The sequence below is a fragment of the Trichechus manatus genome, unplaced genomic scaffold, assembly GCF_000243295.1.
Source record: "Trichechus manatus latirostris isolate Lorelei unplaced genomic scaffold, TriManLat1.0 scaffold00176, whole genome shotgun sequence".
Taxonomy (NCBI): Eukaryota; Metazoa; Chordata; class Mammalia; order Sirenia; family Trichechidae; genus Trichechus; species Trichechus manatus.
The window spans coordinates 2,624,273-2,638,892 of NW_004444112.1; the positions used below are offsets into that span (position 1 = coordinate 2,624,273).

A 14,620-nucleotide genomic window follows, 5' to 3' on the forward strand; every position below is an offset into this window, starting at 1 on the left:
GTGAGAATAGCAGCACAATTGGAAGAGCGTAGTCGATGTCACTGAACTGTGCATGTAGAAATTTTTGAAATGGTGTATCTTTGGCTATGTATATTTTCAACAACAAAAAAAAAAGGTCTAGAAGGGAGAGGGTTGACATGTCGTGGGGCTGTTAACCAATGCATAAAACAATATGTATACTACTGTTTCATGAGAAACCATTTGTTCTGTAAGCCTTCACCTGAAGTACAATTAAAAAAAAAACAAACAAACACATGAGGGAATGAAGGAATGACCCACAGATAACAGCAACAAGACTTGGAGGGTTTGAGGCCCCATAGCCCTCCTGGGCTCTGAACAGGCCTCACCATAGCCTGGGGGTGACCTGTGTCTGAACCCAGCTCCAGTATCCTCAGCTCACCCTTCAACGGCGCCAGTGCTACAGGTCCCAAGAAAGGCTGATAGTGGAGGGAGAGGAGGAGGAAGCAGGGTGGGGAGGCGTAAGAGGAGGGTGTGTCAGGAAGGGTCTGAAAAGGGGGATGGAGAATCAGCCAAGTTCAAGTGCCAAGCTCACCCTCACGCTGAGCTCCCACTCACCAGGGCTGGGCCTCCTCTGGACTTTTCTTGCTGTGACTGGGGCCACGTCTGTCCCGTTGGGAACCCAGGGCTCCTCGTCACCATCAAGCTGGATAACCACTCGGGGTCGGGAGGCTGCGAGTCCTGTGGGGGAGGACAGGGCGGGAGAGGGGCTGGCCCTTGCTCAGGGCAATTCACCTCCCAACAGATAGCAGGAAACTCATGTCATCTGTGCAACCAGGAAAACCCAAGGGTCATGCCACGTCATGCCATGCACCACAGGGAGGGATTCACAGAACAGCCTAGTGGTCTCCTCAAGCAACCACTGTGTTGGTAATGCCAAAGGAAGTGCACGGAGCCCAAACAGGGACACTCAGCTAGGGAGCAGCTGAGCTGGCCAGACTGTGAGTCTCCTTGGTCCCAAACTCTGCCTCACATGGCCCCTGGGCAGTGGGGGTGGGGGCTGCTCAAGGGCCACCAGGAAGGTGAGGCAGCCATGCTGGTGGCCCAGCCTGGCACCAACCATACCTCCCACAGAGGACTCACGGCCTTACCCAGAGAGGCCACAAGTGCGAAGTTCTCAAGCATCACATGGCGGTACAGGGCTCTTTGGGCCATGTTAAGGAGCCTCCACTCCTCTTGGGAGAAGTACACAGCCACATCCTCAAAGGCCACCAGGCCCTGCAATGGCAGGCAGGAGGAGATGAACAGTCTGAGCTCTGTGACCGAGGACCCAGCTCCCCAAGAAAGGCTGATAGTGGAGGGAAAGGAGGAGGAAGCCAGGTGGGGAGGCGGAAGAGGAGAGTGGCCACTTCTTCTGATGTCCCTCAGTCACTTACTCTCTTCCAGGCCTTGCCCCAGGCCACTCTCTCTATAGATGGCATTTCTCTCACCTGTCCAGGCCGCCACCCCTCCAACCTCCCTGTCCAGGCCACAGTCATTACCTCAGCCTCTCCGCTGGCCATTCTGCACAAGGTGGCCACAGCAAGTCCCTGGAAAGGTAGCCAGAATCCCCTCCTCAGGTGTCCAATCATGCCTCAGCCTTTGCACAGGCTGTTTCCTAGTCAGACTCACTCTTCATGCTCTTGCTACAAGCAATTGTCCAAGCCCAGCCCTGGGGCTATCCCTCGCTAAAGCTTGCTGGACACCAGTGCTGCTCCTCGGGCCTGAGAGACACCCCATCTCCAGTCTTTACGGGGGTGGCCTCAAGGACGTGGTGGGCACACAAGAAGTTAATCCTTTTCTCCACAGCTCCACCCCTCTATCTCCTTGGTCAGCCTCTGCCCTCCCTTCCCTGGGCTACCTTCCAGAAAATTGGCGTTTGAGCCTCAGGGAACCCCCAGCCCAGCCACTATTCCCAGCCCTCAGGCCCTAACACACCATCCCTACCAAGTTCCTAAGATCCTTCCTCTTATGTCCAATTCCCAGGCCCTGCCTCAGCCCAAGACACCAGGACCTTGTCTTGTACAACTATAAGCCCATGTGATGCCTCCATTCTGGACCATCAGACTCAACAGTAGGTCCCAAATCCAACTCCAAATCTTTCCTCTGAAACCTGCTTTTCCTCTAAATTCCCATTTCTGTCTAGAGCAGCTTCGTTCTTCCAGGTGGTCAGGCTAAAAAACTTGGGATGGTCCTTCACTCACTACACTTGTGGTGTGAACGTGATGCATCAGCAGATCTATCCAGAATCTAATCACTTCTCCCACCACCACTGCCCCACTCTGGTCCACCTGCCATCATGGCTTACCAGGTGCAAAACTGTACTACACAGTGCACTATAAAAGGGGCAAGGTGGGCAAACCCCACTTTTATCACTAATTGCATGGCAAGGATCTGCATGAATCCAATTCCCACCTGGAAAAGGATCCAGGCTTCACCTTCCCGCATATCCATCTGTTGCCAGGCACTTCCATGGCAAAAACTCTGACCCTAACCACTCAGAGTTAGATCAGCTATCCTGAGCAGGGTCAAAACATCCCTGGCCACCTGAGGCCAGGTCATGTGGAGCAACTATAGGCTCAGGAGCCTGCATAATTCCCTGTACTTCAGACCAGCTGGCCTCCCTCTCTCTCTCTCTCTCCCTTTCTCTCCAGTTCCCTGGAACTAGGTTACAGGTAGAAGGACTCTATTCTTCTTCACTGACTGCCTGTGCAGCCTTTCTCTACCACCTAGCCACCCAGATCTGGGTCTACACAAATCAACTCTGTTCTGCCATGCACTGCTGCCTCATTGCCCTTGTTGGTTCACTGATTCTGTATAACAGCTCACAAAATCCAGAGACTATCATCTATACTTACAGTTACCCATTTATTATAATCAGAAAGGATAAAAGCAAAGAGATGCATCAGACAATGTCTGGGAGAGTTCCCAGCAAAACGCTCCCAGGGACATGCCACTCAGTCTCCTGTGCAAGAATGTTCTCACCGATCTGGAGGCCCCAAAGACAGCGTTCCAAGGTCCAGGGTCCCCTAGTCATTGGGACCTTATTGAAAATGCATGACTTGAGCCTTAATGCAAACCAAAAAAAACCAAACCCATTGCTGACGAGTCGATTCAGACCATAGTGACCCTATAAGACAGAGTAGAACTGACCCATTGGGTTTCCAAGGAGTGGCTGATGGATTTGAACTGCCGACCTTTTAGTTAGTAGCCATAGCTCTCAACCACTGTGCCACCAGGGCTCCATAATGCAGATATGATCAATTAAATCACTATGCATGACTGCATTAGCCACTGCTCCCCCCTCCCCTTCCTGAAGTCAGTTTTCCAGGGGCCTACTTGCCCAGCTATTTAGGAAAACAAAGACATCTTGATTGCTCGGGTTATTTTCAGACACAAGAGTCAAACCAAGTTCTTTCTCCCACACTAGCACTATTTCACTAGCATCCTCCCTGTTCCCTCCCTCCCCCATTTGTTCTCCACTCAGCAACAACTGGGATATCAGAGCATGTCCCTCCATGGCTTTTGGCACCCTCAGGATAAAGTTCCAGCTCCTCGGCCTATCATTCCAGCCAAACGTATCTTCTCTCCAGCTCTGTTCTCACTAGACACGTTGAGAACACTCAGCTCTGGAAGCACCTCGACTCAGTGTCACCTCCCAGTCTTTGCACGTGTGGGACTCTCTCCTTGGAACTTCCTGCCAGACCTCACACCCTTGGCTGCCAAAGTGGGGATCCTATTTGTGCACGGCCCACTGACCTGAACACCAATGGCTGGGACGAAAGTCTCTCCCGGGCAGCAAGTGAGGAAGATAAGACGCCCAGAAAAACTCCCTCCCTCAATTGGGACTCGAGTCCATGGGAGGTGGGGGTCCGGGCGGGTGGGTGTCTGAAGCTCCCTCCACTCACCTGAGCCTGGTCCGTCAGCGCCGTCACGGTTGCCATCGGATACCGTAGGCGGGACGAGAAGAGCAGGCAACCTGGCCTGAGACGCGGGCTCCGCCGACCTGGCCTACTCACGGGCAGCTACTCACGGGCAGCTCTGGGCCTGTCTACCCGTCTGTCAAGGGTGCAGAATGTCTACGGCGTTGCTTCCCGGTGGCCGCTGGGTCCCCGGAGAGTAGGTGGAGCCAGTCGCCCACTGTACACTCGGGGAAATCGAGGCTGCGGGAGCTGAGCCACTCGCCCGTGGTAAATTTGCGTGTACAGGTGCGGCGGGGGGAGGGGAGTCTCCGCTCTTGCCTTCTTCGTTGCCCTCGCCTTTGGTCCTCAGAGCCTCATGGAACACCGTACCCTACCCCGCGCGCTCCGGCACCAACCGCCGGTGTGCCCTGACGCCGGGTAGCAAAGTGACAGACCTGCGCGCCGGAAGTCCAGCCGCCTTCAGGGCTTTATTGGTCCAATGCGTGTCCTGAACACGCGCGCAGAGCCTTTTGGGTAGTGTAGTTCCCTTCCCAGTTTCCGGCGCCCAGCCCTATCTCCATGGCAACGAAAAAGCGTCACCGCTCAGGGCGCTGGGAAATGGAGTCCCAAGGCCGCACTCCCACTTCCATGGCTGAAAACACGTATATAAATACACTTTTGTTTCTTTCTTTGTTTCTTTTTATATAGTTTTAATGGTTAATTTTTTTCCAGTGTAAATTTCTTTATTGTACTTTAGATTAACGTGTACAGAGCAAATTAATACACATTAATTACATATAAAATTAATACAATTAATACACATAGCTTAGTGACAAGCTGACATTGGTCGCCAACGCCACAACGTGTCAACGCTCTCCCCTTCTCCGCCCTGGGTTCTCCATTACTAGCTTTCTTATCACCTCCTGCCTTCTTGTTCCTTCCCCTTGGCTGATATGCCCGTTGAGTCTCGTTTTGTTTTATGGGAAAAGGTATAACTGCTACCCAAAAGGCCCCTGGAAAACTAACTTCAGAAGGGGAGGGTGGCCTAATGCAGTCACGCATATTGATTTAATTGATCACATCTGCACTATGTAGCCCTGGTGGCACAGAGGTTGAGAGCTCTGGCTGCTAACCAAAATGTCGGCAGTTCAAATCCATCAGCCGCTCCTTGGAAACCCTATGGGGCAGTTCTACTTTATCCTACAGGGTATCTATGAGTTGGAATCGACTCGACGGCAATGGGTTTTATAGGTAATCTTTGGCTGAAGGGTGAATCTCAGGAGTGACTTCAGTACTGAGTTAAAAGCCTGTGTGGGAGCCATACTTTCGGGGTTTCTCCAGTCTCTGTCAGAGCGGCAAGTCTGCTCTTTTTTTGTGAGTCAGATTTTTGTTCTACATTTTTCTCCAGCTCTGTCTGGGACTTTCTATTGTGATCCCTGTCAAAGTTGTCTGTGGTGGTAGCCAGGCACCGCGTAGTTGGGCTGGACTCAGTCTGGTGGAGGCTGTGGTAGTTGTGGTCCATCAGTCCTTTGGACTAATCTTTCCCTGAAAACATGTATATATTTTTTACATCACACTCTGACTTCTCTCTTTCTGGAATTCCAATGACACGAATGTTAAACCTTTTATTTTTGTTCCACTGATCCCTGAGGTGCTGTTCAGCTTAGGGGATACTAAAGGGGAAAAAATGACAAATTCACTGATGGTTCAGTGGTACTTAAATTCTGGCCTTTTACCCAAATCTACCTGCTACTGTGTACTTTTCAGAATCTTCAAATAGTCACTCTATATATTCTCCCTACGTTTTATAGCTGCATTCAGTGAGAGAGACAGAATGGAGTGTTCCATCTACCTGGAACTAGACTTTTATTTTAAACGTGTGTATGTGTGTTTTAAGTCTCTGTTATTTTTGAAGAATAGGGGTTTTTCTCATAAATGAAACAAGGTGGAGCAATCCTAGCGGAAGGGTTTGTCTGAACAAGAGTCTGTATGTGGAACAACCTAGCTCTGTATAGGAGAGAAGCCCCTATGGCTGAGGTGACTTCCTTTATGCTGGGTAGGTGAGCATGGATGAAGGGAAGAAAGGTGATGAAGACTGAAGGGACTTTCTAGTCTTTTTCAGGTTTGGATTTCATCCTAAGGGGCAAGGGGAACTGGGAAACTAGGGGTCACTCATTCCACAACCCCAGAAGCAGGCAGAGTTGTGAGGGACTAGACTGCTGCTGTGTAGGGAGTCTGACAAATTACGGGGGGGGGGGTCATTTCTTCAGGGGACACCACTGCAGGCATCTGGCCACTGCTACCACGTTTATCCAGAGGAGCCCAAAACCTGGAGGCCAGTCTTTATATGCTGGAAACATTTAAATTTCTGTAAAACTTCCTGGGACTTTGATTCCTCCTGGCACCTTGGGGCTGGAGCTGGGATTCCCAGGTGGGCACCAGTTAGACATGAGGTTGGAGAAATTGAGAAGGGCCAGGTCCTGAGAGCAGTGTCACCCACTGGGCTGGGAAATGACACATAAATCACTGCGGGCTATGAGGGGAAACAGGGGTAGTAGGTGCTCAGCCTCTCTGTGTTGTAGGGTCGCACGAGGGGTTTTATCCTTGTCTAGAGGCCAAAACCAGTAGCCAAAATTAACATCTACAGCCTAAACAAAACAGAATAAACACAAACCCATTGCCCTCAAGTCAATTCTGACTCATAGCAACCCTATAGGACAGAGTAGAACTGCTCCATAGGGTCTTCAAGGCTATAAATCTTTACAGAGGCAGACTGCCACATCTTTCTCCTGCGGAGCAGCTGGTGGGTTTGAACCACTAACCTTTTCGTTAACAGGCAAGCACATAACCACTGCACCACTAGGGCCTCTATGTACAGCCTACATACAGGTTTTTCTGAATTCACATCCTATTTTTAAAAAACATACAGGGGCCAAATTATTAAATCTATAAAATCTGGATATTTTAGTTCCTTTGGGAAAAAAATAAAAACAAAACCAGAAGATCCTATGTTAAATCCTGGTCTCTTTCCCTACTCCTTGAATTAGCCAGCTCTGTCTTGGTGGTAGAGAACTGGAGAGTTGTGGTGCAGTGAATTACTTAATATAGCCCTTCTAGCCATAGTCTTTGTAACTCCCACCAAATGATTGAGTGAGGAACATGCAAGTGAGGTGCTTTTGGCCCACCAAGGGGATTGGATAGCTTGCTAATAATGTAAATAAGGTGCATGGCACCCCTGTGCAGGTGGGATTGTGCAAATAAAGTGTATGGAACCCTAACAAGGGATTGGTCAGTTTTGCCATCCTGCTAGGCTTAAAAGAGCAGTCAATCCTACAGCAGAGGGGGACCTACTACCACCAAGAAAGAAGAGCTAGGAATGGAGTGTTTCCACTGGACCCAGGATCCCTGCGCTAAGACCCTCCTGGACCCAGGAGACACAGAGAGAGGGAGCTGTAACACCGGTGAGAGACAGTGAGAAGCATTGGCAGAGAAATGGAGGCAGCAGAGGCAGCCAAACCAGGAAACCACAGGAGACCCAGGTGGGCTTCCTGGACCACAGAACATGGTGGTTACAGTGGGTGTGCCAAACCATGGAGCGAGAGAACTGACTGCCTTCAGGTAGAGTAGGGTGCCTCTGGGCACTTATTGGCAGAGCTAAAAGAACTTCATAACACTTGCCCAAGTAGGGCAGAGGCTGGGCTGAGGGGCTGAGAGGCAGAGGACCAGAGAGAGGCGCGCCTGCAGGCAAGGCTGAGAAGAGGCTGTCTGGATGGAAGAATTGTACCTTGAAAATTTCTCAACTAAATTTTAACCTGTTTCTTCCCTAATAAACCCCGTATCTGTGAGTATGGTCTATGAGTTCTGTGTGGCCATTGCAATGACTTATCGTACCCAGCAGAGAAGTAGAGTGCCGTGGCAGCGACGGTTGGTGTCAGAATTGGTGAAAAGTTTGGAGAGTGGAGGCTTGTCTGACCTTAGTCTCACAGGAATCAGTCTTGGGCTGTTGATGCTGATAATGATCCTCCCTCTCGTGAAGTTAGAGGAGATCAGATGCCACTGTCAGGCCATTCCTACAACAGTGATAAAGGCCACGACCATTCAAGTCACAAGGAACACTCGCAAGATCATAAAATCCACCTCCCAGGGCCCCTGACTGACCTCCCAAATCCAGGGACCCCAGACAGCACATTAATGGTTTCCAGGCAGACAGCTCAGATAAGGAAAAGAAAGCACACAAAAACTTACTTTTATTCGCTCTGACAGTGATCTTGGCTATAGGAGAATTCAGGTCTGCATGTCCTGAAATGCTTCACACCCGGTCATCCCACACAGCCACAGTCAACATAATAGTTTTAATTGTCCCTATAGATATGGCTTATATCTCATATAGTTTGTCATAATCTCTCTTAATGCTTATTACTTCACACCTAGTGTTCCTTTACCCACTTACAGTACCCGGCTGCCCCTGTAGTCCTTAGAGTCAGTGACTACACCTACTAGGGTCTGGCCTTCCAAGGTCATGACTTCTGGCCAGGCCCAGCTCCACCTCTAACAATGAAGATGAAATGACCCCTTGAAACAAGGGATCTTCTTTTTGCTGCCTGTAGACCACCCAAAGGTCTCAGGCCAACTCTCTTCATCAGGGTGAGCTCTGGGCCTATAGCTAGCCCTGGAATCCAAGCCACAAGTCTGACTTATTGGGCTTTTCACTCCTTTCCTAGGGAGGAGCCTACCACCTCACTGTTTCCTCTGTGGCAGAAGCTATTGCGTGCTCCCTGAAGCTGTTACCCCCTTGTCATATTGACATCAGCCATTTCTGTGTTCAACTCACCACATGAGATGAACAGAAAACCAAGGAAAAAAGACTTATTCAATAAAACCTTTACTCCAGTCTTATCAATTGATGCAGAAAAGGCATCTGACAAAGTCCAATACCCATTCGTGATAAAAAAAAAAAACTCTCAGCAAAATAGAATAGAAGGGAAATTCCTCAACATAATAAAGGGCATTTATACAAAGCCAACAGCCAACATCATCCTAAATAGAGTCTGAAAGCATTCCTTTGAGAACAGGAACCAGACAAGGATGCCCTTTATCAACACTCTTATTCAACATTGTGCTGGAGGTCCTAGCCAGAGCACTTAGTCTAGAAAAAGAAATAAAGGGCATCCAAGTTGGTAAGGAAGAAGTAAAAATATCCCCATTTTCAGAGGATATGATCTTATACACAGAAAACCCCAAAGAATCCACACGAAAACTACTGGAACTAATAGAAGATTTCAGCAAAGTATCAGGATACAAGATAAACATGCAACAATCAGCTGGATTCTTCTACACCAACAAAGAGAACTTCAAAGAGGAAATCAACAAATCAATACCATTTACAACAGCCCTCAAGAAAATAAAATGCTTAGGAGTAAATCTAACCAGAGACATAAAAGACCTGTACAAAGAAAATTACAACACACTATGACAATAAACCAAAAGAGACTTACGTAAGTGGAAACACATAACTTGCTCATGGATAGGAAGACTAAACATTGTGAAAATGTCAATTCTACCGAAAGTGATCTACAGATACAATGCAATCCCGATCCAAATTCTGACTTTTTGTTTTTTTTTTGGTAGAAACATTTTTTTATTTGCCAACGAAAAATGATTTGTGGAATTTATTTATAAATCACTGTTGTGCTTTATATCAAACTTCATTTTCTTCCATTCTTATTTCTTATGAAGCCGGTGTTAGCTTTTTAATTGGTGGTTCATAAGTATAGTATACATTTTGTGACAAAGATAGGAATAAGAAAAAAACAGAAAGTTTTTTCTTCAGAAGAAGATAACTTTGGACTTGGCAAACATAAGGGGAAGTGGTTTAGTCACATATGAAGTTGACAAGGCTCAGGTGATTGTTTAACAGGTTCAAAGGTAAATGATATCTGTGAATAACAACATTTTTTAATGAGATGGAGAAACAAATCACCAACTTCACATGGAAAGGGAAGATGCCCTGGATAAGTAAAGCATTACTGAAAAAGAAGAAGCATAAAGTGGGAGGCCTCACACTACCTGATTTTAGAACCTATTATACTGCCATGGTAGTCAAAACAGCCTGGTAGTGGTACAACAATAGATACAGAGACCAATGGAACAGATTGAGAATCCAGATGTAAATTCATCCACTTATGAGTAGCTGAATTTGACAAAGACCCAAAGTCCGTTAAATGGGGAAAAGGCACTCTCTTTAACAAACGGTGCTGGCACAACTGGATATCCATCTGCAGAAAAATGAAACAAGACCCATACCTCACACCATGCATAAAGACTAACTCGAAATGGATCAAAGACCTAAATATAAACTCTAAAGCGATGAAGATCATGGAAGAAAAAATAGGGACAATGCCAGGAGCCCTAATACATGGCATAAACAAAATACAAACCTTAAGTAACAATCCACAAACACCAGAAGAGAAACTAGATAACTGGGAGCTCCTAAAAACCAAACATTAATGCTCATCAGAAGACTTCACCAAAAGAGTAAAAAGACAACCTACAGACTGGGAAAAAATTTTTGGCTATGACAAACCCAATTAGTGTCTAATCTCTAAAATCTGCAAGATACTGCAAAACTTCAACAACAAAAAGACAAAAAACCAAATTAGAAAATGGGCAAAGGATAGGAACAGGCACTTCACCAAAGAAGACATTCAGGCATCTAACAGATACATGAGGAAATGCTCCCAATCATTAGCCATTAAAAAAACCAAACTCCTTGCCATCGACTTGATTCTGACTCATAGTGACCCTATAGGACAGAGTAGAACTGCCCCGTACAGTTTCCAAGGAGCGCCTGGTGGATTCAAACTACCAACCTTTTGGTTAGTAGGCATAGCTTTTAACCGCTATGCCACCAGGTTTTCCATTAGAGAAATGCAAATCAAAACAACAATGAGATATCATCTCACCCCAACAAGGTTAGCATTAATCCAAAAAACACAAAATAATAAATGTTGGAGGGGTTGTGGAGAGACTGGAACACTTATACACTGCTGGTGGGAATGTAAAATGGTACAACCACTTTGGAAATCGATTTGGCACTTCCTTAAAAAGCTAGAAATAGAAGTACCATATGATCCAGCAATCCCACTCCTTGGAATACATCCTAGAGAAATAAGAACCATCACATGAATAGATATATGGACACCCATGTTCATTGCAGCACTGTTCACAATACTAAAAAGATGGAAACAATCTAGGTGCCCATCAACGGATGAATGAATAAATTATGGTATATTCACACAATGGAATACTACACAATGATAAAAAACAAAGATGAGTCTGCAAAACATCTCATAACATGGATGAATCTGGAAGGCATTACGCTGAGTGAAGTTGGTCAATTGCAAAAGGACAAATATTGTATGAGACCACTATTATAAGAACTCAAGAAAAGGTTTAAACACAGAAGAAAACATTCTTTGATGGTTATGAGGGTGGGGAGGGAGGGAGAGGGGAATTCAGTAACTAGATGGTAGGCAAAGAATTATCTTAGGTGAAGGGAAGGACAACACACAATACAGGGGAAGTCAGCACAACTGGACTAAACCAAAAGCTAAGAAGTTTCGTGAACACAACCTAACACTTCAAGGGACAGAGTAGCCGGGGGAAGAGTCTGGTGACAATGGTTTCAGGAGACATCTAGGTCAATCAGCATAACAAAGTTTATTAAGAAAATGTTCTGCATCCCACTTTGTTGAGTGGCATTTGGGGTCTTAAACACTAGCGAGCAGCCATCTAAGATGCACCAATTGGTCCCAACCCAGCTGAAGTAAAGGAGAATGAAGAATACCAAAGATAAGGAAAATATTAGCCCAAGAAACAAAAAGGGCCACATAAACCAGACTCCATCAGCCTAAGACCAGAAGAACTAGCTGGTGCTTGGCTACCACCAATGACTGCCCTGACAGGGAACACAACAGAGAGTCCCTGATGGAGCAAAATAGGGTACAGAACTCAAATTCTAGTAAAAAGACCGGACTTAATGGTCTGACTGAGACTAGAGGAACCCCAGAAGACATTGCCCCTGGTCTCTGTGTTAACCCAGAACTAAATCCATTCCTGAAGCCAACTCCTCAGACAAAGACTAGACTGGACTATGAGATATAAAATGATATTCATGAAGACTGTGCTTCTTAGTTCAAGTAGATACACAAGATAAATGGGCGGCTCCTGTCCGGAGGTGAGATGAGAAGGCAGGAAGGGACAGGAGCTGGTTGAATGGACATGGGAAATCCAGGGTGGAAAGGAGGAGCATGCTGTCACATCACAGGGAAAGCAACTAGGGTCACATAACAATGTGGGTATAAATTTTTGCATGAGAAACTAACTTGAGCTGTAAACTTTCACTTAATGTACAATTTAAAAAAACAAAGACAAAAAACCTTTAGTCCAGAGCAGTCCAAGGTAGGTATTTCAAGGCCAGGTGATTCCTGGGCTCATTAACAAAGTCATCATGGGTACATAAAGATTTAACAATATTCCTGAATAAGAACTTTCCCTAGAAACCCCCAGAAGACACTCCATCAGAGTCACTTGGCCAGAACTGGGTGGTTTTTATGCTTAACCCAGCTATGGCACAGAGGGGTCACCTTCCCTTAACACGTAGGAGGTGACCACGATACAAAGGTACAGCCAAGGTGAGAGGGAAAGTCTTCTGCCAGAGGTGCCATCAGTGAGACAGGTATGCTCAGATTTCGAGGCAAGTCAAAAATTGCAATGTAGCCTCTGAAAGTTTTTTCATGTATGTGGCATCTGTACGATATCTCTTCAGTGTGCGTGTTCTGGTGCATTAAGTTGAACTTATAGCTGAAGGTTTTACTCACAAAAGCTACACCCTTTGGCCTTCTTTCAGTTGTGATTCCTTTTATGCTGAACAAAGTTGTAGAAATGATTAAAGTTTTTCCACTTTCACTGTGCTCAGGGTATTTATCTGGTGTGAATCCTTTCATACAGAATGCGGCAGGAAATGCAGCTGGAACCATTTCCACATTTGGTGCACATGCATGGCATTTTTAAAGTGCAAACTTTCTGGTGCTGAATAAGGTTAAATTGAGGCTAAAGGCTTTCCCAAACTCACTACATTCATAACGTCTTTCTCCAGTGCAAACTCTCCGGTGCCAAACAAGAGTGTAGCTTTCTCCCAATGCTTTCCCACATTGGCCGCACACGTAAGGCCTTTCCTTGGTGTGATGTGAACTTTCTGGTGTTTAATAAGGGTGGAGACTTGGCTAAAGGCTTTCCCACATTTGCTGCACTCGTAAGGCCTTTCTCCAGTGTGGACTCTCTGGTGGTGTGCGAGGTTGGAGTTGCAGCTGAAAGCTTTCCCACAATCACTGCACTTATAATGCCTTCCTTTAGTGTAGTGCAGTGAATTTCTTAATATGGCCCTTCTAGCCATAATCTTTATAGCTCCCACCAAATGACTGGGTGGGATTATGTAAATGAGGTGCTTGCATCCCACCAAGGGAATTGGATAGCTTGTTAATAATGTAAATAAGGTGCATGGCATGTGAAACCCTTATGAGGGGATTGGTCAGTTTTGCTATCCTGCTAGGCTTAAAATGAGCCAGCCCAGAGGCAGGAAGGGGAGACCTCACCACCACCAAGAAAGAAGAGCTGGGAGTGGAGCACGTCTTTTGAAGCCAGGATTCCTCTGCTGAGAACCTCCTAGATCCAAAAGACAGAGAGAGAGCTACAACACTAGAGATGGAGAGAGACAGCAAGAAACAGCCAGAGAAACGGTGGCAGCAGAACCAGGAGACTGGCAGGAGATGGCACAGTGGGCTTCCTGGCTCATGGAGCGAGACAGCTGAGTGCCTTCAGGCCGAGGCTTACTGGCAGAGTGGGGTGCCTCCAGGCACTTATCAACAGAGCTAAAAGAGCCAGATGCATGGCAGAGCCTTCTGGGTAATGTACTTTCTGCCCTGTACCCGGGCACAAGGAAATAATGCACCAAGATTGCCAAGTTCAGGGCAGGGCTTTGCTTCTTCCTAAAGGGGCCCCACTCAGGTTTTTGTAGTCACCTGGGGTCAATGCCAAGCCCTCACCACCATCCCTCAGGGCAGCAGGCGACAGTTACAAACACATGATCATGAAGAGATCCAATGTGATGACTGCTCAGGGTCACTGACCTTGTTCCCAGCAAGACACTGTCACCCATTACCGACCCTGCAGTTACACCGTGTGAAGTATGTGAACTGAAACCACTGAGGTCCAAGGGGGGTTGCATTAGTTTACTATTGCTGCTGTAACTAGTTACCACAAACATAGCGGCTTAAAACACAAGTTTACTATCTCACAGCTCCAAAGGTAAATCAAGGTGTAGGCAGGGCTGCATTCCCCTCTGGAGGCTCTAGGGGAGAATCCATTTCCTTGCCTTTTCCTGAGCATAAATAGCGTAAATGATATAAAACACAGGGTGTCACAGAAGGTAGATGGACAATGGCTCCTGCCAGAGGACTGAAAACAAAAGAGCTCTGCCAAGGTCTCTCAGTAGGTATAAAAGTACAACAGACTCCAAAGGTTTTCCCACTGTAATAGAATCTGACCCCATCTTTGATGTTTGCTGAGTTCTTTATAAGCCTCCCCCTCCCCCTTCCACTTGCCCCCACTCTAGATAGGCTAATAGAGATGCCTTCATGTATGCCTCTTCCTTTGGTGCTGGT

The 14,620-nt window shown here is 46.8% G+C and overlaps 1 protein-coding gene across 1 annotated transcript in view; it reads right to left on the minus strand.

Annotated features, from left to right (window-relative positions):
* Nucleotides 1–1,520, minus strand: part of ZNF324 (zinc finger protein 324) — a 4,949-nt gene extending 3,429 nt beyond the window's left edge. Inside the window, exons 1-3 of the mRNA XM_004386940.2 lie at nucleotides 1,500–1,520; nucleotides 1,110–1,236; nucleotides 562–699 (exon numbers count right to left, since the gene is read on the minus strand). Coding sequence (XP_004386997.1) covers nucleotides 562–699; nucleotides 1,110–1,236; nucleotides 1,500–1,520 — 286 coding nt within the window. The remainder of the gene's footprint in view (nucleotides 1–561; nucleotides 700–1,109; nucleotides 1,237–1,499) is intronic.
* Nucleotides 1,521–14,620: the final 13,100 nt, after the last annotated feature.